This window comes from Eublepharis macularius, chromosome 4, assembly GCF_028583425.1.
Source record: "Eublepharis macularius isolate TG4126 chromosome 4, MPM_Emac_v1.0, whole genome shotgun sequence".
In the NCBI taxonomy this organism is placed as follows: Eukaryota; Metazoa; Chordata; class Lepidosauria; order Squamata; family Eublepharidae; genus Eublepharis; species Eublepharis macularius.
In genome coordinates this window covers 73,802,526-73,824,480 of record NC_072793.1, presented here as the reverse complement: position 1 = coordinate 73,824,480, position 21,955 = coordinate 73,802,526, and the positions used below count along the sequence as shown (strand labels likewise).

The 21,955-nt window shown below is 40.7% G+C and overlaps 1 protein-coding gene across 2 annotated transcripts in view; it reads left to right on the top strand.

Annotated features, from left to right (window-relative positions):
* The first annotated feature begins 2,022 nt into the window (after positions 1-2,022).
* SAR1B (secretion associated Ras related GTPase 1B) overlaps positions 2,023-21,955 on the top strand; it is a 41,685-nt gene continuing 21,752 nt past the window's right edge. Inside the window, exons 1-2 of one of the 2 annotated variants that reach the window (XM_054976923.1) lie at positions 2,023-2,290; positions 21,416-21,491. In XM_054976923.1, the coding sequence (XP_054832898.1) occupies positions 21,434-21,491 (58 nt within the window). In that variant the 5' untranslated portion in view covers positions 2,023-2,290; positions 21,416-21,433. The remainder of the gene's footprint in view (positions 2,291-21,415; positions 21,492-21,955) is intronic. The other variant, XM_054976924.1, reaches the window with a different exon arrangement.

Genomic DNA, 21,955 nt, shown 5'->3' with positions numbered 1-21,955 from the left:
GGTGGCCAGATTGGCCGTGTCAAGGTAGGAGGCTGTCTTACAGGCTAACCTGAATTTGTGGAAGGCATTTTTTTGCAACTGCATTAATTTGCTTCTCTAGCAGCAATACTGAGTCCAGTATAACCTCCAGGTTCTTACCTGTCTGCAAGAGTCAGCTGAACCCCATTGAAAGTGGGGAGCACAATGTCCTTCAATTTCTCTGCCTTCACAACCAGCATCACTTCTATCTTATCTGGGTTCAGTTCCAATTTGTTTGGAACTGAATTTAAACCTCTACTGCTTTACCAGGAGATTTGGATACAGAGATATAGAGCTGAGTGTCAGCTGCATACTGATGACATTCAATTCTGCAGCTACAAATTATTTTTCCTAAAGGCTTTACATAGAGGTTGAATAACATGAGGGATAAGACTGTGCTCTGTGGAACCCTGCAAGGTAATTCCCATATTACCTAACTGCAACCCTTTTGAGTCCATTCCATGAGGAATGATTTAAGCCACTCCAAGGCATATACTTTGATACCTACTTCTGCCTCCAAACGCCTCAACAGGATGGCATGATCTGCTGTGTCAAAGGTTACAGATAGATCCAGTAGGAGCAGCAAAGAAGCATGGCCTTTGTCTACATTAAAACAGCAGTCATTCAGTAAACCCACAGAGCTGTCTCCGTCCTATAGCCCAGCTTGAAACCAGACTGAAAAGGGTCCAGATTACAAGAGTTACCCAAGACCATGGCTCTGTTATGGCTTTCTCTTAAGCTTTAGTCAGTGTCACATCATTTTGTACACAAAGCAACCCAAGGTAAATGAGATAGTCATGTGTAAAGTCACATATTTTTCCTGCTAGAATCACGCTTGAATCAGGCTGAAATTCAGCAAGATCATTGGCCTGATAGCAGCTGTAGCCTATCTTTTTGGCTAATGTACCAATAGTCTGTCCAAAGTATGTCATACTAAGGTCTTGCAATACACCACCAAAGAAGCTGAAAGTAATATATGCCTAAAACTATGCCATAGCCAGGTTCATAGGGAACATGCCTGTTCCTGTCCATGAGTACCACCAAGTCCTGCTGACTACGCAACCTATATTATCCATGCTATAGGTTGGCCTCCCATGCCTCATTCTTATCATACAAGTCTCTGTATCAGTTCCAACCTTTGTCAAAAATATATGGTGTTGCCATGAAAATCCTACATGGTCAAGTCATGTGGTAACTTGCTTAGAGGGGATTTCAGCATTTCAAAACTTCCAGTTTGTCCCATATATTATGTTGTAAAGCTACTACCACACAAAAATTGCTGCCAAAGAGATTGTGTGATGTACTCGTTAGAATGGACCTGGGTTCAAAACCCTACTTTGCTGTGAAGCTCACAGAGTGACCTTTGGCCAGCGATTCTCAGCCTAAGCTACCTCACCGGGTTATTGTCAGGTTGACATGAGGGGGGGGGGGATACCCTGAGCTCCTTTGAGAGAAGGGTGAACTAAATATGCAAGATAAATAAAATGGATGAAAGCTTTAATTTAGCATTCACAAATTACTCATTACCGTCAATCCTATTTACTTCTTTCATTCATCATTAAGATTAATGTCGGGAAAAATCCACCCCTTTACTATTTGTTCAGTTAACATAACTGTATCTACAATTGCACTAAAAGATGTGGAGCCCTAACGAAGGCTTTAAAAGTTATGTTGTGTAGGGGACCACAAGATCCAATATAGCGCCTCATTTTCCAAATGTTATTCTTGGAGCCCCAGTATAAAGTTGTTAAATAAATAATTAATTGGTTGCATTAACAATTTTAGGGCCTAATGATCCAAAACAAACGGTTGAGGGAATAAGGCTTGGATGCGATCCACATTCTGGGACAAAGATTAAATGTGATACGGTAATGAAGCTCGGCCGCCCCTTTGAGAGGAGGCTCTCCCCCACTCCCCACGAGTTTGGGGGCACGGCTCGCGGAGGGAAGCAAGGTGATCCCTTGCGCAGATCGCTCTGGAGCCGCAGGCAGTTGGTCTGCTGTCTGTTTCTGCGCCAGGAATCGAGCGAAAGTCGTCGGGAGGCTCGGTAGCTGCCTCAGACCCAGAAAGCGCTCTCGACCAGGGACAGCCCCGAGCGCCGCCGCGCCGCGGCCAGCCGGGCAGGAGGACCCGGAAGGAAGGAGCCCGAGTGGGGCGGGGCGGAGAAGCAGAGAGGCGAGGAGGAGAAGAGCGGAGCGGCCTCCGGGCTCCTGTGTCGGTGCCGGGTGGTGTTGGGGACGGAGCGGCCCGGATCTCAGGCTCTTCGCTGTGGGTAAGTTGGCACTGGTGGCGAGAGCGAAGGACGTCGGACGAGGTGCCGGATCCCCTTCCGGCTCCGCTGTGCTCCCCCTTGAATCGCGCTCGGTCTCCCGTGTCCGTCCTGCTGCTCCGCTAGCCACACTACCGCCCAGGCGCTGCGCCCCTCGCATCCGTTTCACTGCCCACCGATGTCCCTCCTGGCACAGCACCTGTTGTCTCCTATTGTACTAAATGTCCTCTTGCACCTGTTCCTTCCTTTTTCAAGTAGATGCTTCCCTGCCATCCCACGTACTTCCTTCTGCCTTCTCCTTGCTTTTGTCCCCATTACCCTTTCACCTTTCCTCGGTCTTTCCCCACTGACGCCAAGATCTCTGCCTTCTCCCTATGCTTCTTTGTGTCTCTCTTGCTTTGTCCCTGAGCTGTGCTTATATTTTTATATATAAATAATTATCTTTTAGTTCCTTGGTCATGTTCGAAGTCTTGGCTAAATCAATCACAGCTGTCACTTAGAAAGGAAACTGGAGATTAAACAGACTTGCCCAGCATCACATAGTGAGTCAGTGCAGAATTAGTTAAGAGAGGAAACCAAAAGAACTGGGGACTTGTCTACTGGCCTTTATTGCTGTGCTGTTGCATCTGCATGTGGTGTTGTTATTAGTTTCTGTAGCACTTTTAATGTGCCAAATGCCTGGCAGGTTTTCTCTCATTCTTAAAACAACTTTGTGAAGGAAATCATAATAATTATAAACTATAAACTATTTGCCCAAAGGCACTTGGTGAACTCCTAAGCGAATAAGGGTTTAAATGTAGATTAAAGATAAATGGTCTTGCTTTAACCGAGCCAGAGTCAGTCATGCATCTGTACTGAAAATGTCTGCTGGTGACTCGTTCTGATTATTAATCCAGCAAAAGGCTAAATACTGATGAATTCTCAATTGTGGGAGCTAGCCATAGAGACTGTCGGTTGGATAGTGGGAACACAGGTTACTTAAAAGTTAGAAATGGGGTTGGGTGATCGTTAGAAGGAAGTTGTTCATTTCTTAATTGTGGGGGCTGAGATATCACATGACAACGTTCTTCTTGTCCAAAGTAAGATCAGCAGATTTGTAATTAATATCTCTTTGGCTTAGGTAATGCTACTTAAAGTCTTAAGTGGTGAAAGTTGTTTATTACTCTCTTTGGTCCAATAGCAGAATGATCTTCTAGGGGTATCTGACACCAGTAGGGATGAGTCAAAATTACAATCCCCATCATATTTCTCGTAAAGTAGTTCACACTGTACTTCCTTCAAAGTAAACATGCGTATAACCGGGTTGTTAATATGTGACTTCATTCCCCCGTCTTACTTAAAACCTCTTGGACTACTCAAGCAGATAAAGTGTTTCCTGCTGCTAATGTTAGTAGTCAAGCAGAATCTATGTCATGACTTTTCCGCAGATGTAAATACTCAAAAGTTACATAATACAAGCTAGTTCTTTCTTTGAAATGCTCTAACTACTATGTTATATCTGTAGTTAGAATTGTAGAATATTTCTCCCCCTCACCTCACATGTTAATTGGTGAATTGGAAATGTACATCTGACATTGGGAGAAATGACTACAGAAACTGATGTCAGTAAAAACTGTTGGAGACAAATGAATCTAGAATATGTGTGAGGTTTTTTTATAAAATCTGAAAATGAGTTAGTTGTATCAGTGTACAGAAGGAAGGTTTTTTTGGTGATAACTTTTATAAGAGTTTAATGCGTTGTGTAGAAAAGATTATGGCCATTATTTGCTAGTAAAGTCTCCAGATTATTTCTAAAAAATATAACCATTTTTTAAAGTTGTGTGTGTTAAGATAAGATTTGCTCAGTTACTTTTAAAGTGTAATACTAAATTAGTATTACTGTACTGATTTGGCAGATATTACACTCTAAAAGTAACTGATCAAACCTTATCTTTAACACATTTAAGGGGATTACAAAGTACATTAAATGTTAACCCGGCTGCTACTTTATTTTCATTTTGGTGATTTATAGGTGATGTGAATTCTGTTAATAAGAAATTGCTTTGTATTTGTCACTCCCTGTTACATAGGAGTTTTGCAGTGTTAGACTTAAGGCTGTGCAGATCAGGTGTGGCCTTCTCTGTGATTTCTTAACCTTCAAAAATTTGATGACTAATATCACTACAGGTGGTTTCATACTAGGAATTCCACCTCTTAAAGAGGTGGTGGTGTTTTCCTTAGATTAATGATCCGGTGTACCACAAGGAGAAGCTGAAATTTCTTCAGAATTAAATAGAAACAGTATTACACTTACTGTAGTCAATTAACTTTTTGTAACTTGTCACTACCACCCCTTTATATAACACAGAAGTGATATAGTTTGTACAAAAAATTTAAGATAATGGGTTTTATTATAATAGTAATGTTTAATATTTTACACTTTGTAAATATAGATTGTTCAAGAAAACTGATAACTTGGTGTTTTTTTACATGTTTGGGCCAAACTAAGTGTTGTGCAACACTTAGGTATTTCCTCAAATTTAAAATGACCATTGTCCAACTTTAAATAGGCTACTTTTAAGATTAAAAGCAACCATGTAGTTCTGTCAAAGGTTTGGGTGATAACGATAGATCCACTTTCAGATGTTACTCAAGACAATCAAGCAATTACATCACTTCTAATGTGTCTCTAATCCTCTGATTGCACAAATCTATTGTTTGACCAGGGGCTGGATTACTATATAGTTCCCTTACGAGTTGTGGTATGTTTGTTCTTAATCATCATCCAACACTGACCACAACAGACATCACTATGGATTGAAAGAGACCAGAAACATTGGATGTAATCCAATGAAAGTAATTAGGCTTCATTTAAATCAGTGAGACTTGAGAGCCTGTTGGTTTCAATATTTGAAAGACATGTTTTTCTGTGCCATGTGACTTTTTAAAGCCAGTTTGTGAATATAGCTGATAACTGAGTGTCTTTGCTTTTTGCTTGAAAAAGGGTTCTGGGATCCAAGAAAGCTTGCATGTGTTTGTGTCAACAAAGTTGATTTATGATCAGTGGAATTGTTCAGTGTCTCTTAATTTAGCTGTCCTTTGGTGTTAAATCATACAAAGGTGAGATACTTTGTTAATTTTATTCTGATAGTGTCAACAGCTTATTCAACAGCTGAACTTGGAAATGAAAAGTAGAGACTTTTAAAACTGTATTGAGAATTGCTGCACCAATGCAGGTCCAGAGTACAGACTTCTGTAAGTACTCCATAAATGTTGCATGGTGTGGTTAATTTTGAGATACCTGTCTAATAATAAAATAATATTTGATTTATATACTGTCCTTCAGGACAACTTAATGCCCCCTCAGAGCAGTTTACAAAGCATGTTATTATTATCCCCACAACAATAATCACCCTGTGAGGTGGATGTGGCTGAGAGAGCTCCTAGAAGCTGTGACTGACCCAAAGCCACCCAGCTAGTTTCAAGTGCAGGCGTGGGGAATCAAACCCAGTTCTCCAGATTAGAATCCCACACTCTTAACCACTACACCAAACTGGCTCTCTGTTGTAGTGGTATTTATATCCTTTTTGCATAGTCAAGCAAAGACTTTCAAAGAGTTACGTATTGACAGATAATAAAATACAGATTGAAAATGCAGTCTGTCAAACAAAACAGGCTGCTAACTGCAGCAAATTTTCACATTGCTGGAAGAAAATTTCCTTCAGGTTTTGAAGTGCTTAATAGTGGAGTATTATTAGTTAACGATTTCCATTGTATTGTCACCTTAAAGAATGCTAATCTTCAAATACTGGATATGGATGAATGCAAAGGGATGTATCTACTACACTTTAAAAGAATGTCAGTGGAGTAAACTGATACTCTGTCCAAGCCTTGGAACTTTTCAGTTTGTTAACAAGAATTGAATTCATCATGATGGTTAAGTAACTTGCTGCAACAACATGTCACTATTATTTATTTATACCCGCTTATCTTCTTGATTCAAGGTGATTTATATGTAATAATGAAAACATAGATTAAAACAAAATAAGAAACCACAAAATACATTCCCCCCCCCCGCCCATTAAGAGATGTCTGTTGGTCATACCACCCTCCCATCAAAGCCAACAAGCCTTGCAGCACCTCATGAAAATCTCCATCCCCTCTCCTCTTCTAGGATCCTGTTCCACAGAGTGAGAGTTGTGATGGGAAAGGCCCAGGCTCTGGTTAATGCTTGATGGGCCATTCTTAGAGGGGGAATAGCCTGCGGGTGACATTCTGAAGACCATAGCTAGTGCATGGGAATGTATGTAGGAAGATCGTCTTTCAGATATGTGAGCCCCAAGTCATGAATGTTAGCAGCCCTATCCCTTATCCCTATTGAAAGTGCCACTTATGAATATGAAATATAAGCTCGATCCTCATGTGCCTTAAGCACATGGCACTGCCTGGCTGAAGTTGGGAAATTACCAGAAGTTGAGTAAGGGTGACTAGCTGTCCCTCCATACCCTGGAGAAGCAATTAAGTAAAAAAAAAAAGGTCTTCCAGTTCCTGCTTATCTCGTCAATGCCCATCTGTATCTTTCTCACCCCTCCTTCCCAATCTGGGCTGATAGCCCCTTCTATCTGGCCATCCCAGGTCATCAAGCTCCTCTTTTCACCTATAGATTAATCAAACCCCTCCCAATTTATTTGTTACACCTCTGGACAAGCCATCAAGCTATTGTTTCAGGGGCAGAAAATGTCATTCTGACCCAGAGTATATTTTACATTATAATTGGCTGCCCTCAGCCCTATGCTGTGTGTGTATGTTCCTTGGATCCACCTGCACATTCTCAGACGTGTGTCTGAGTCTTCTTCCTGCCATGAAGCACTGGTCGCTCAAGCTGCTGCCTCCAATGGATGCTGTGATGATTTTAAGCGTGTGTGTTTGGTGTGATACAGATTAAGAGGGGGGGTGAAAGAGGGATGAGTGAGTGAGATGATTCATTGATGACTGAGAATGTGGGTCTAGTGAACTGTTGTTTTTAGTTACTGAGCAGAGAAAGAACATTCAGTCTGGGCAAAGGAGGCAACCTGTGTGGAAGCCTGAGAGGATTCTCATTCTAGTTCAGTTAGGCAACCTGTGTGGAATCCTGAACTTTGTGTGTCTGTAAGAGAATATTCATTCTGTCTAAATCAGACAAACTATGTGTGCGCCTGTGAGAGAAAGTTTGTCTGTGTTACTGAGCCTATGTAAAAGAAACTTTAAGAACTGAGAACTATCTTTGAAACCATCAAGCTTAAGTAATATTATAAAACCAATATACTTCTTGTAAAATTAAAAGGTTTTTTTGTTTTGTTTTTTTATCCCATTCCTATATATCCCATTTCTATCCTTAGGGCCACATAGTCCCACAAAGAAGCCGGATGTTTGGGCACGATATTAAAGGGGAAATTTAAATGAACCAATTTGGAATATAATTCCTGGTGGCAGCAATCTACCCAGAGGGTGTAAAAAGAGGGTTAAAGGAAAAAATCTGACTGAAAAAGAAAGGGGGCCGTAACAGATGCCCTCTCTATTTCTTAGACTGAATCTCTCTCCCTCTTCCTCCCTGAGTTTCTAATTAGCTCTGTGTGTGATTTCCTGTGTGTTTGCCTTTTCTGATCCCTTAATACAAACCATTCCTATTGAACACCCGCCTGGTTCTTTCAGAGAATTCTCTACAGGAACGATCCTAGTATGCATTGTTGAAAACATCCCAGTTACACCCTCTCGCTGCTTCTCCTTGTACACTAATTCCCCCAACTCACAAGGAGATCTTCCATTTAGGGTAACATGAAGAGCTTTAAAGATCGTAACCAGCACCTTGTATTGAACTCTAACAAACTGGAAGTCCATGTAGCTGTTTCAAAATGTGCAAGATGTGTTCCTATCAGCTAGCTCCAGACAGTAATTGGGCTGCCACATTGTGGACCAGCTGTGGTTACTGGGTTGTGTTCAAAGGAAGCCCAACATAGATTAGCTGTTTCTGTTTTTTAAACCTTTGCCTTTGGACCTTTAATCCAGTTTCATCTTACTTTACCTTAGACTTTTATCTCAGAAGGGCCCAGGTCACAACCAACACTCCTTATATTTACACACACCCAGAGCTTCAAGTCTTCTCTACTTTACCCACAGTTTTACCTTGAGAGCACCTTCCCATCCATTTGTGTGCACACCAGTGTGCATGTGCGTGTGTGAAAGAGAGGTATCTATATATTGCTGCCTCCCAAAAAGTTTTCGCTGCTACCAAAGGCTTAGATCTCTTCTGCTTAACTGGTAATATGGGAAGGCTTGATATAGATGGTAGTATGACAGAACAGTCAGAGCATGGGGGTAGCTGTGGGGTAAAAAAGGCATATTTTTCCCTTAAACTAAAGTAGAATTTATTTAGTAAGCATGATGGTTGCAGAGCTTTGACAAACATATTGGTTTCAGATTAGTTCTTAATAACAACAACAACATTTGATTTATATACCACCCTTCAGGACAACTTAATGCCCACTCAGATTGGTTTACAAAGTATGTTATTATTATCAGTAATTTCACAAATTATCTCTTCTTAAAGGTATATTCATAGACTCCGTCACACAGCCTAATTTTCCACACATCTTCACTAGCAGACTAAACTGTTCTCATCCCCACAGACATAGATTCACTCAGGCCTTTCCACACAGCTAATCACTCTCTCAGATATACACAGACTGATCCAGGCGTGCACAGAGCTTGCCTGACTTAGACAGAATCCTTTCTCTGAGACACTGAAAGACAGACTGAACAGTTAACCAGAATCTCCTGGCTAGTTAACTCTCTCTCATAAACACACAGACTGTCTCTCAGGCTCCACACAGTTTGCCTTACTTAGCTAGAATGAACATTTTCTCTCAGCACAGTGACTAAAAATTGCAGTTCACTCCGCCCCCAGGGTACAGCTACCAGCGAATCATCCACAGGATGCTACCAGCATCCTGTGGATGCTGACAGGATCCTTGGAGATGTGAGAGCCACCATTTGTGCTCTTAATCTGTACCCACTGTAGTTTTTAACATTGTCTCAGGAAAACATATTGGAATCCTTGGTAAAAATCATTAATGCCTCACTGCCTGAGGGAGTTCTTCCTAGATATCTGAAGAAGACAGTTACTAGACCTTTGTCTACTAGTGCCCAATTATAGACCAGTCTCCTATTTAACTTTTTCTGGGGAGGGTGCTAGCACGTGTGGTAGTGGGGCAGCTTCAAGGCTTCTTGGATGACACATCTGCTCTTGTCCTATTTCAGTACAGTTTCAGGCCTGGGTTTGGAACCAAGATGGCTTTAATTGTACTGTAAACCATCTTTGTTTAAAGTTGGACAGGGGGATAGTCATCCCTGTTGATAATTTAGATCTCTCGGCACCTTCTGATATAGCTGGCCATTCTTATTCACCAGTTGGAATATGGAATGGGTATTAAGGGAGTTGCCCTTCAGCGGTTTTAGTCTTTTCTGCCTGATAAGAGTTTCCAATGGAAGAGTACACTAACAGGATCCATTAATCTCCAAGGACAGACAATCTGAATTGATCCACTGTCCCTGCAGGTAGGAGGCATAGGAGGCAACCAGTTCAACATGTCTTCAGAAGATAGTGATCTAATTACAACATGGGCCAAATCAGGCTTCTAATCAAATGTGTTGTTGCAGAACGTGAGATGAAATGAAATTCCATTTCATCTATAAAATGGAGTAGAGGCTTTGGAACAGTTTATTGTGAGTTCTGTACAGATAGAATTGATAATGGTAAACCATCTGCTTGAAAAACAGCATGTCTGCCATATTCCCATATAAAGTTTAGCTTCCAGAGGATTTCTTAATGTTAAAGCATGTTATCAGCTCAATAATGTAATCACTAGGCTCAAACAGATGTGCCTAAGAGCTCTTAGGAGATGTGCAGAAGTTTGGGGGGAGATAGATTGATGTTTGTCTGCTTAGTATATGCTTGGCTTCCAGAGTTGCTTACCACAATTAAAATCTTTCATGTGCTACTATAGCCATGCCCGGTAATGCTGGATGGTTGCTTCCCATACTTTAGGCTTCTGTCATGCTGGGAAAGTAGAATCAGGTGTTGGCTTTGTGTTTCTCAGTTATTGTTAATTTGTTTTATTATTTGTATATTGATTTTAGTTTTGTTTTTATCAATTTTAACTGTTCACCGCCCAGAGCCCCTGGGATGGGCGGTATATAAATTGAATAAATAATAATAATAAATAATTATGTCTGAGGGTTCACTGAAGGTTATGGAAGGGTTCACTGAAGGCTATGGAAGAGTTCACTACAGGCTAGAAAAACTCAAACCCCACTGTTATAGAGATGTCACTATATTTAAGAGAGTGACATACATATATGTTTGGTCCTGATGGAACAAGGAGGATCTGTGGCTCACTGCTCATGAATGGGCTACGGAGTTGCATGATTAGCACAAATTCTTGCTACCCATTCCCTATCAGCCTTCTACCCTACTAAATTTTAAGATGGGCACCAGCATTAACCACAGTTATGGCAGCCGCAAAAAGTGCTTTCTATAACCTTTCCCTAGCCTGGAAAATGGCCAACCTGGCCACCTAGATCCATGCTATGGTAACTTCAAGACTTGACTATTGTAATGAACTATACATACATAGGTCTCCCATTTAAATTAACTAGGAGACTCCAGTTGGTGCAAAATGCTGCAGCTCGATTGTTATCAGGAGCGAGCAGGAGCATGAACATCACTCCCATCCTGCAGTCACTCCATTAGTTACCGTGCTTAGTTCAAGGTATTGGTTATCACTGACAAAGCTCTTCACAGCCTTGGTCTGGCATACCTACAGGACCGCCTCCCTACCTATGCTCCTCCATGGCAGCTTTACTCTTCTGAACAGGGTCTTCTGCAAGTGCCATCCTGCTCATTGGCAAAATTGACAGCAGCCCGTACATGGGCTTTCTCTGTGGTGGCCCCACCCTGTGGAATGGCCTGCCTGAGGAAGTCAGGAGAGCCCCCACTCTCCTGGCTTTCCACAAATAATGCAAAACCAAATTATTCAAAAAGGCTTTTTACTCAGATAGGAGGGCTGTATTGTAGGGAGGGGATTGCAGATGATCCACTAATGAGGAACCATAGACCTCACCATTATGTTATATTGGATTCCTGCTAATGTCTTTGTGAACTTGTATCTATTTACCCTACGGCATTATTCACGGAAATGTTCCTGATGTTGACTGTACTAATCTCACACTGTGTAATCTGCCTTGAGTTTCAGTGAGAATGACGGTCAATCAATCAATCAATCAATCAATCAATCAATCAATCAATCAATGGTTAACCAGGTCTCTCTGTAAACTAGGATTCAAAACAAAGGGTCTGAAACCAGTTTCAAATTCTTGTTAAGAGCAAAGTCTGCACTATTGATTTTTAAAAAATTATCCCGTTTTTCAGCTCACACTGTCTCTCAAAACAGTGTAATCCCACACAGAGTTACTCCTGTTGAAAAGCCCATTGATTTCAGTGGACTTAGACTGAGGTAACAGGCATAGAACTGCACTGAAAGCAACTTACAGCAATTTAAGAACTAATACAATGCAAATATGGAATATAAATATAATTTGATAAAATAAAATGAAACAAAATACAATTTGATGAGATCTCTGTGAGCGGACACTTGGCTTGCTGCCTTTTCTCTCTCTTGCCTCTGTGACAGCAGTTGATAGGAGAGAGGGAAGGAGCGCTTGGCTGGAGTCTGTTCCAGGCACAATGGAAAGAAGCCTGTCTGGGTGTTGCTTCTTCTCTCTTGGTGCTGTTATAATGCATAACTTCAGTTAAGGCAGAAGAGTTCACCCTGCAGAAAGGAGGGGTAGAGGACCGTATGATCCTATGGCGTTTTCCTGATCTCCGACCTGTGTGTTGTTGAACTAGCCCATGTTAGTGAAGGAGCATTTAATGCAAATGCATTAAAGATCACATAAGATTGTGGGTATTTAATTCAATAGCGAATGTTGATCAACAAAATAAACAGGAGACTAACAAAATTGTATTTTAAGCCTTCGTGGACTTTAGCGCACTTCTTCAGATGCAGTAAGTCAATCCTTACTATGTAATCCTCACTATGCACTATGCAGGCGTAAGGGGATGAAAAAAAAATCAACAAACAGCAAAGTCAGGAGAGCCTTGAAGTGCAGGAACTACTGGATGAAATATAACCATGTAAAATTCAAATTAAGTGTAGGAAACACCAACCATTGCCATCATAAAGATATTTGTATTTCCCATGTAATTGTTAGCATGATGCACTCCTAATAGTATTTCCTCTCATTTACAGTTCCGCATTTAAGTTTGTATCTCTTCAGGGGAAAACTCACCTCCTATGTGACTAGATTTGCCCTGTTGTACAGTCATATGCTGCTTTGCTAGCACATACTGTAATATATTTGTCTGCATTGGTTATGAATGGGATATTCTCAAGAGCAGAATTCTATCGCATATGGAAAATTGTTGAAAATACAGGCTGTTGGGGCAATGCTAAGAGCGTCTGAAGACTTGGTTAAATATATCTGTTGTGAAATGTGCAGAGTCATATAGTAGACTTTAAACTTTCATTTGCCAGGCTGTTTTGAGGAGATTGTGAATCTGGAATTACTGACATTCAAAGTACAATGGTTAAAGTGCAGTCAGGTTTAACTGTGACCTCTTTCCATAGCTTTTCTTAGAAGTTTTGCTCTGTATTTTATAATTGAAATCTTTTTTGAGTGAAGTATTTTTCCTAGTTATTTATTCAACTTGTAAATCATGCCTCTGTTGTTCTTTTTTAAAAAAATTGGTATAAAAATGGTAAGCATTAAATCATTATTTTAAAAACAGCATTTAATATGAGATTACACATTAATGTCTGTGCATTTGCTTTCCCTATTAGAACAATTTTGTCCTGTTAGGCGAGAGAGAGGTACTAATACAGAATATTGAAAGGGGGAATGAAGGTGGTTGGGTGAAGCAATAATATTTAACTTCAGAGAAAGACCCTCCTTCAAATATGCTTTTTTCCAAGGAATTGCAATGAGGAAAACCACTGTAAAGCCACCTGTGATGCAGCAGACCAGTAGTATTCACTAGGCAGCTTGCAAAGAGCTACATTCACAACCATCAACCAAAAGAGCCAAATTTATTTCAGTTCCTTGGCATGAGGCCTACACCTCAAGGAGGCTTATAGCTTACCTGTTCCTCTGGCAGCAGCCTTTTCAAGGTGAGAACCACCTACCAACCACAAGGCCCACTGGGCCTTGATCATTTTCCTGAAACATGGGGCAGGTGCCTCACTGAAAAAACAGTGTTCAGAAGAGACAAAAGTGGCATGTCAAGGAGCCACTTGTGATGCCTGAGCCATTGAGTGGATTTCACTCTTCCCTTCTTTCATGTAGATCTGCATACTTACTGTGCCTCTGTTTCACATGTAGTTCGATGAGCAATGATTATCCTGTAAAACATGTCTGAAAAGTCATCATGGTTGTGGTATTATAGCACCTGCTTCTGCCTAAACCTTAATATAAGTAGATGGGCCACATGGAATTAAGGTTGTTTATTAAAATATGTGCATCACTCCATGGGCTCCAAGCAATAGTATACTACTTCCAGATCTTAGAGAGACAGTGAGAGAAGAGAGGACCACGTGGGTCACTGGAAGTGCAGTTTTTATCTGCATGTAGATAATGGAGAGGAGCTGTGGGTGGGGAGAACTGGAGTATAGGATGGAGGTGGGATTGGCAGCCTGCAAAATGTGGACCAGAAATCTAAATCTGGAGCCCTAGGTTAAGGAAATAAAGTACTCGGCCTCCTCACATTGATGTTTGTGCATAGATGGAGGTGGCAGAGTGAAGGGTCAGCATTGTTTCGCCTGGAGAACTTACCTGCCCCAGATGATCATAGGATTGCCTTAGGAGAAAGAGTAGCCAAACACCTGTGAGACTTCTAATAAACATTTTGGTAGAGACACACAACTCTTCTTGTTCTCTAGTATAATGCCTTTTTGCCAATTACATGCACGTACTCTTGAAAATGGACGACGCAAAAAGGAGTAATGACTGGAATTTCTACAGAAGAGAAATTTTGAGCTTGTTAACAATTAAATGGTAACATTTTAAAAAAATTAAATGGTTGCTTTTTCAGACAAATTGTATATCCCTTGAAAAAAATGTCCGTCTTGATGTAGGCAATATTAAAACAGATGCTTAGTAATAAGCAACATGGTGATTACTTGGCTATTCCATGTAGTGTTTATTAGTAAAATAATGGGCAGGAAAGTATGATATGATCATTGGGGTGGTAAGATTTCCTTGCTCCATGGTAGCAACCTGGGAAACAGGAAGTCAGAAAGGTCCCTGAAATTGCAGGCCATTGCTTCATCCCAGGGAGGAATGGGACTGAGCCCAGTTCTCTAGGCCTGCCCTTCCTGCATGCTTAGCCAAGGGTGCATTATGGTAGGGTGTAGGGGAAGCTCCTTTATCAGTTCCATAAGCTGTCTTTCACCACAGCTGTTGTAAGGCTCCACTACAAGAAAGTATATGTGTGTGTCCATAGACAATTGCTTTGCTTTTTTCGCTGGTCTAAGAGACAATTCCCGTACAAACTTTTATATAAAGCATTCCTGCAGGTAAATCTGTTTATCATGCATGATAACTTTATTGCAGTATCTGATCATTATATTAAGATCCCCTGCTTCTAGTAGAACTACTCAACTTTCACTATTATAGAAAATAGTTAACAAAATATAATGAACAGATGAATCCTTCACTAACTTTTATGCAAAGTTTGGTTGGGAATGAAAATAACTCAGGGTGGTATTTTTGCAATCATGAGCGGATGTTTTCTCCCTTTCATATAATGGAGCGTGGTGGGGAGGTTTCATATAGAATCTATTTCTTTACAATATTTTTTTTAAATCAAAGGAAAATCTTCAGAGGTGGGTGGGGGTGCTGTACGTACAAGCCTGCTTTACCTAAAAAGATCTCTCCAACTTCATATTACTAGAAGTTCTTTTCACCTTTGAAATCTGAGCCATTCATTGGCGCAGAGCATGATGGGCTGATTTCTGTGCTACTTGAGTAGATAGGTTTTTTTTAAAGCCTCTTGGAAGCTTTCTGATTGGTATTTTGTTCAAGCAATAAATAAATCAGATGACGTGTATGTTCTGCTGTGTTTGCTTGTTCTTGACCTTTGCTTTTCAGCCGAACAAGTGACAGTTTTTTACACAGTGTTGTGTAACCTAGCGTTCATGTGATGACTGTCTTTCTATCTGTGATTTTTTTTTGTTGACTTATGTCTGATTAGTTTCTTGTGCTTCATTCTAGTATCATCCTGTGCACGTTTAGCAAAGTCAGTGAGACTTACCCCCAAAGTTAAGCATGCATAGATTTTAGCTGTTGGCCTTTTTTCTGAGGATGTAAATGTTAAAAGTGCAGATCCTTTTAAAGTTAATATAAATATTTCTATTGCCACACTCCATGAGGTAGTTCTGGTTTTGGTTTTTGTTCACACTGGACATTTTTGCATTCTTATGATAGTGAGTAATAGTCTTTAGAAGTCTAGAAAAACATCAAGTTGGCTTTATCAACTGAGGATGGATAAACTGAGGTCAAATCCACATTCACCCATTACCCGCATGTTTATCGGATATCTTCCGTTTGCCTCCAATCCGTGATTTTTTCCTCTTCGTTCACATTCCTGCTTCCAATCCGTCTTTCTTGCGCATCCCTCCGGTCACACGGCCGCTCGAAAACCGCTTTTTGGGGCGGGACCTTTTTTTCCCATCCATTTTTTAAAAAAATTTTTGAGCGCACTTTTCCGTTATTTCGATCTTGCCTTATAAAGAAACATCATTGAAGATAATGATGCCTCTCTTTCCCCACTGACAGCACTGATGGCTCTCTCCCGTTTCTTTTTTGGAAATTTGGAAGCATGTGGGAAGCTTTCGTGGGCATTTCCTATGCAGGACAGTTCAGTGCCTGAATTTTACTGAAGTTTCACTTCCTTGGAGTGTCATTATTTCGATATTTCGTAATTTCGATATTACAGTAATATAAAATTTAAAAAATTAAAAAGAGTTAAAAAGGAAGTTTCGCGAGTCAGTTCTGAGGATGGATTCACCCCAAAATGATTTTTCAAACTACCAGATTTGATTCAGAAACAGCATAATCAATAAATCCAATGCTATGAAGTCAAAAACAGTCTTTTGCAGACTACGGAGCACTTGCAAGTTGAATCAGCCAATAGGAACTCTCGGAACAGCCGGAGAGACAGGAAGGGGGGTGGTTTTTAAAAAAACCATGTAAATTGCGCATTGGCCCATTCACGGCCACCGTGAAACTCCCGTTGAAAACCTGTGACCACATATTCGGGAGAAATGCAAATGAAATGCGTCTGTTTAATGAGGTAATGTGACCGGCACTCGGGATTGCGTGGGGAATGCGGGGAACATGCGACTTAGAATGAGTAATGTGGATTTGACCTGAATTTTTAGGGTTTGATGCTGTGGAACTGCTTTGTAGAATGGTTGGTGAAATGTTATTTGAGGCATTCAAGGAGCCCCTTGACAGCCCATATTGGGAACACAAGAGGTGCCCTGCTGGATCAGATCAGTGGTCCTAGGCCAGCATCCTATTTCATGCAGAGGCCCACCAGCTGCCCTAGTGGGTCATCTACAGGCTTCCCCTGATGCTGCTTCCCAGCACTGACATAAATACATAGACCTGGTGGTGTCCCAAGGGTCATCTAATCCAGCCCCCTGCAGAATGCAGGAAATTCACAGTTATCTCCCTTCCCCACCTCCCTCAGTGACCCCTATTCTATGCCCAGGGGAAGGCAAAAATCTCCAGGATACCCTGGCCAATCTGACCTGGAGGAAAATTCCTTCCTGACCCCCAAAGTGTTGATCAGCATTACCCTGGGCATGTAAAAAAGGATCACAAGAGCCTCACACTGGCTCATCCCTTCATGCCCTCTGTCTCCCGATCTGCATACGTTCATATTGAGTCAGAGAATCATCATTGCTGTCAGGTGGTCATCTAGCCTCTTCTTAAGTACCTCCAAAGAAGGAAAGCCCACCATCTCCTGAGGAAGCTGGTTACACTGAGGAACCACTCTTAACTGTCAGGAAGTTATTCCTCATGTTTAGCTGAAAACTCTTTTGTTTTAATTTTAACCCATTTTTTTCTGGTCCAATCTTCTGGGGCAACAGAAAACGACTCTGCTCTCCATCCTCTATGTGACAGCTCTTCAAATACTGGAAGAGGGCTATCATATCACTTCTCAGTCGCTTCTCCTAGCTAAACACACTCAACTCTTTCAGCCTTTCCTCATAGGACTTGGTTTCCTGACCCCTTGCTATCTTTGTTGTCCTCCTTTGGACACGTTTCAGCTTGTCAACATCCTTCTTAAACTGTGGTGCCAAAAACTGAATGCAGTATTCCAATTCAGTTTACTGTCTCTGGTTATGGAGGTCCCCTGTAATCACCATGGCTAGTAGCCATTACCAAATCTCTCCTCCATGAATCTGACCAATCACCTTTCAGGTCATCTTATTAATAGCCAGCACTATATCCTCTGGCAGTGAAATTCAAAATTTAAAGTAACTATTCACAATTTTAGTATTGTCCTACTTCTGTCCAAATGGCCATCAGCTGGAATTACTGATCTGAAGAAAGACTGAAGGAAGAGTATTTACAAGACTTCCCTTCCTACGATGGCTATGAAATACTTCAAAGAATTCAGGAAGAGAAGTCTTGTGACTAGACATGGGCATGAATTGAAACACGAATCAAATTTCGTGACTAATCAGGCTGATTTGTGTATCACGAAATTCACCACTTTTGGGACCGATTCATTTGATTCATGAATGCTTCATGATGCCAGACAGGCTGGCACCGATCCATTGATTGCCTAGGCAACATAGGCCCAGAATGTCTGCAGACTTTTTGTTGCCATGGAAACCCCAATGTTAGCTTACATAACTTTGATAGGCAGCTCTCCCTGCCAACCTGAGAGCTCCCATTCTGTTTTATGAGAGCAATGAGCAGGGGGAAGATGGGCCTTCTGTAGCCATGGGAACACCAATCTCATCCCTCTAAACCCTGTTAGGCAGGTCTGTCTGCCAACCAGAGAGCTCCTGTTCTGCTCTATGTGAGCGTTTCTTATAAAAGGCACAGCTCTGTGCCTCTGTGTTCCAGTAGACAGAGGGAGAGGGAGGAGCTGTTGCTGGGATTTGGAATGAGAGAGGGGGGATTTGGGAGTTTTTAGCTAGATTTGCTGCTGCTTCAAAAGAGACGTATTGCAATCTCTACCAAACTTGAAGGGTGGCTGGAGGAGAGCCTGCTAAAGTCTCATTGTGAGTTTGGCATCTCTGGGTATGAAGGGGGCCATTGTAGGACCCCAGAATCTGACGAATCATGAACCTAATGAATTGTTTCACGAAACAGGACAATTTTGTGGAAGTTCATGGTTCGTGGAACACGATGAACCACGAAACTCAGGGTTCATTTTTCCCCCATTTCATGCTCATCTCTACTTGTAACTGACAGTGCAATCTTAAACAGAGTGGTACCCTTTTAAGCCCATTAAATAAATAAATTAAATGTAAATATTTAGAGACGTGGTATAGTTAGGCTCATGGCTATGGACTTATCTGAACATTCTTTTCTCCCGTAAAACCTGTACCTTTGGCTAAAAGAAGGCCATCAGACTACAGAGATAGTTAGAGCCAAACTGCATGTTAAACAGATATAGGCTTGCTGTGAAAAATGGCTTCTTCATATCACATTTTCCCTTCCCTCCCAATTATTTTTCTCTGATGTTGTCATATTGTTTTCCCCACATCCTTTATTTTAATTGGCTGCCACTGGTGGAGGACAGGAAACATGATAACATCTCATCATGGAGAAGTGAAGCTAGATATCGTACGCAAGAGGAGGACATGACTTTGGGAGGGTTTTTTGGCAGTCATTGTGTTAATTTGTCTCCTGTGTATGTGGATGTTGTCAAGGGTGGACATATACAACTGACTCACTTGCACATATTTCATAGCAATTTAAAATAGTATTTAAGTGAAAAATTGTCCCACTCACTCACCCCAAGCTTCAAGTATCTCTGGGTTACTGTTAGAACATTGCAGTAATTGAGAGGGGCAAAGAGATATGCCAAAGGTGAAAGCCATATTGCACAACTTGAACTGGCACAATGCAGACTGCAATTCTCAGTAAAAGAAAAACTCAGATGAGTTTCTAACCACCTCCTTAAAGCAATTTGGGCAAGCCCAATCCTCAACAGTTTTCAAGACAACAGATCATAGAAAGGTTTTAGGTTTCTGTTACATAGATTTTTACAAGATTTTATTGGGGTGGTTTGAACAAAAACAGCTGTCACAGTATTATTTTAACCACCTAGTTTTGTGTGTCTAGCCTTTGGGCTTTCAACTTGCAGAGCATCACAGTTCTGCATCAGATTACTGTATACCTGAAGTACTGAACACCTGTAACCAGAGACTCCTGTGTTGTTGAAAGAGACTGGAAAAAATTAGTCAACTTGTTATCAAAAATTAGTTTGAATTGTGATGTTCCTTATAGGAAGTCAGAGTGACAAGAGTCAATGGTGTGTGTTTGCTTCGGGGCTGGAAGCATTAACTCTGGTCCCCTGCATGGCTAATGGACATGTTTTATGCAGTATGCCTGGACAAATTTGTTGAGTGCTAGAGGGCTTGGGGAGAAAAATCACCTTTTTCTTCCAGGTGCACTTCCTGCACTTTTTATTTTCCTCACGCATGTAAAACCTTCAGGGCTACCAATATGAGCAAACTAATCTCATTGGAGTTACGACCTTATATGAGGTCTCTGAAAGGAAGAACATAAATGTTCATTGGGCTTACAAAACAAGATTCTGTAAGTTTCCTGGACTATAACTAATAAAACCTGTTCCCCCAAGCAAGAGATACAATCTTAGTCTGCCTGAGGGATTTGTACTTTGCTGGACACGATACGATACTTGAAACTGTTCAGTGATACTGTTTAGAGTAGTTTTTGCTTACTAGTGCTGCTGTACTGAATGTATTAATTGATGGATACTGTTTTAATAAAAAGAGCTTTTGGTTGGCCTCAGGTGTTCACTGAAAACCCTCCAAAAGCTTAGCTTTTTTGATACCTGTTTGCTGTCCCTTTGCTTTATTCTAAATACGTTTTTTTGCTGACTGCTTGATCCCGGCAGGCACAAATAAATCACATAATAGTGTAATGCTATCAGAATACCATATATCTTATTAAAGTAGGCTTGTGCTGATAGCTCACCTGAGGGCAAGCAAAGAAGTCTTGGGTGAGGTGGTGGTAAAAACAGAAGAAGAAATGTGTCAGGTGGATGCATTTTTGTACCGTTGAAGCCCCACCCCTGACAGATTGCTAAAAGCAATTGCCAACAATGTTCATGAAACTTTGCCTCTTGCTTATGCTCATTGTTACTAATTTGAAAATTTGCAGCTGGCATACTATTACGATTTCAGAACCTTGACTGAATAATGTGGACTGCCTTATTATATGTTCCCTGTAGCAGCTGAAGAGTCATGTTTTTATATTTTGAAATGGAGGTAACATAAAATGATACGAACTTGATTGTGCCATTCTGCAAAAATTGATTCCTTTTTGCTGCAAATGAGCCTTAACAGAATATCCTGGTCTCACACTGACTTTACAAGGTCTTGGGATAAATCCTTGTCTTGTTTTTAAAAAAGAAAGAAATAAGGATAAATCTCACTTTTAGAAAGAATACATCATTCCAATAGTGTTTTATTAATTCCTCTGGGTGTATTCTTATCTTTGCAACAGTTGCAATTCAGAACTAAGTCATTATATATCTTGGAGTGCCAATCTTAACATTTTTAACACTAGGAAAAAAAACTAACCTTTGCCACTACAGCAGAGTCTAAAGCGATTCTGTTGTGAAAGGATCAACACTCTGATTTATTGAAATATTATGAAGTGATGTCACTGTGGGTTCTGTTGGTTCTCTCTGTTACTCTGCATTTCTCTCATGTTGCTGCTTTGGTGAAGTTTAAATAAATGTGATTTGACACATTGAATTTCTTTTGTTTCTTTCAGAAGCCGCAAGATTTGGATATGTCCTTTATATTTGATTGGATTTATAGTGGTTTCAGTAGTGTACTTCAGTTCTTAGGTAAGACTAAACTCCATTCCCCTGTGGATGTTGACTGGAACCACATAGAAAACAAGCATAATTTAAATGTATGCAAACTCATGATTTTTTCCTTTTATTGGCAGTACTAAAGCTATTCTGACAAATAACTCCTCCTGTTTTCAAATATTCTTATACCTTCTGTAACAGCATAACATTATGATAATGGGCATATTACTCATCCCTTACGCTCAACTTACAGGAATATGATTTTAGTTTATTCTGACATAAATTGTACTTTTAAAGTGTGACTACACATATAGCAATAGAGGCATAATTATGCAAGGCCTGAGCAACTTTGAGTTGGTATTAGTAATACTGAAGTGTTTAGAAGGGGTATGCTGTTGACTCAGGTAGCACGTTATCACAAAGCCTACTGATATTACAATAACACTCTTTCCCTTTTTGGTGGTTATGTTCCTGATGCTGTGACTGCTTGTGACAAA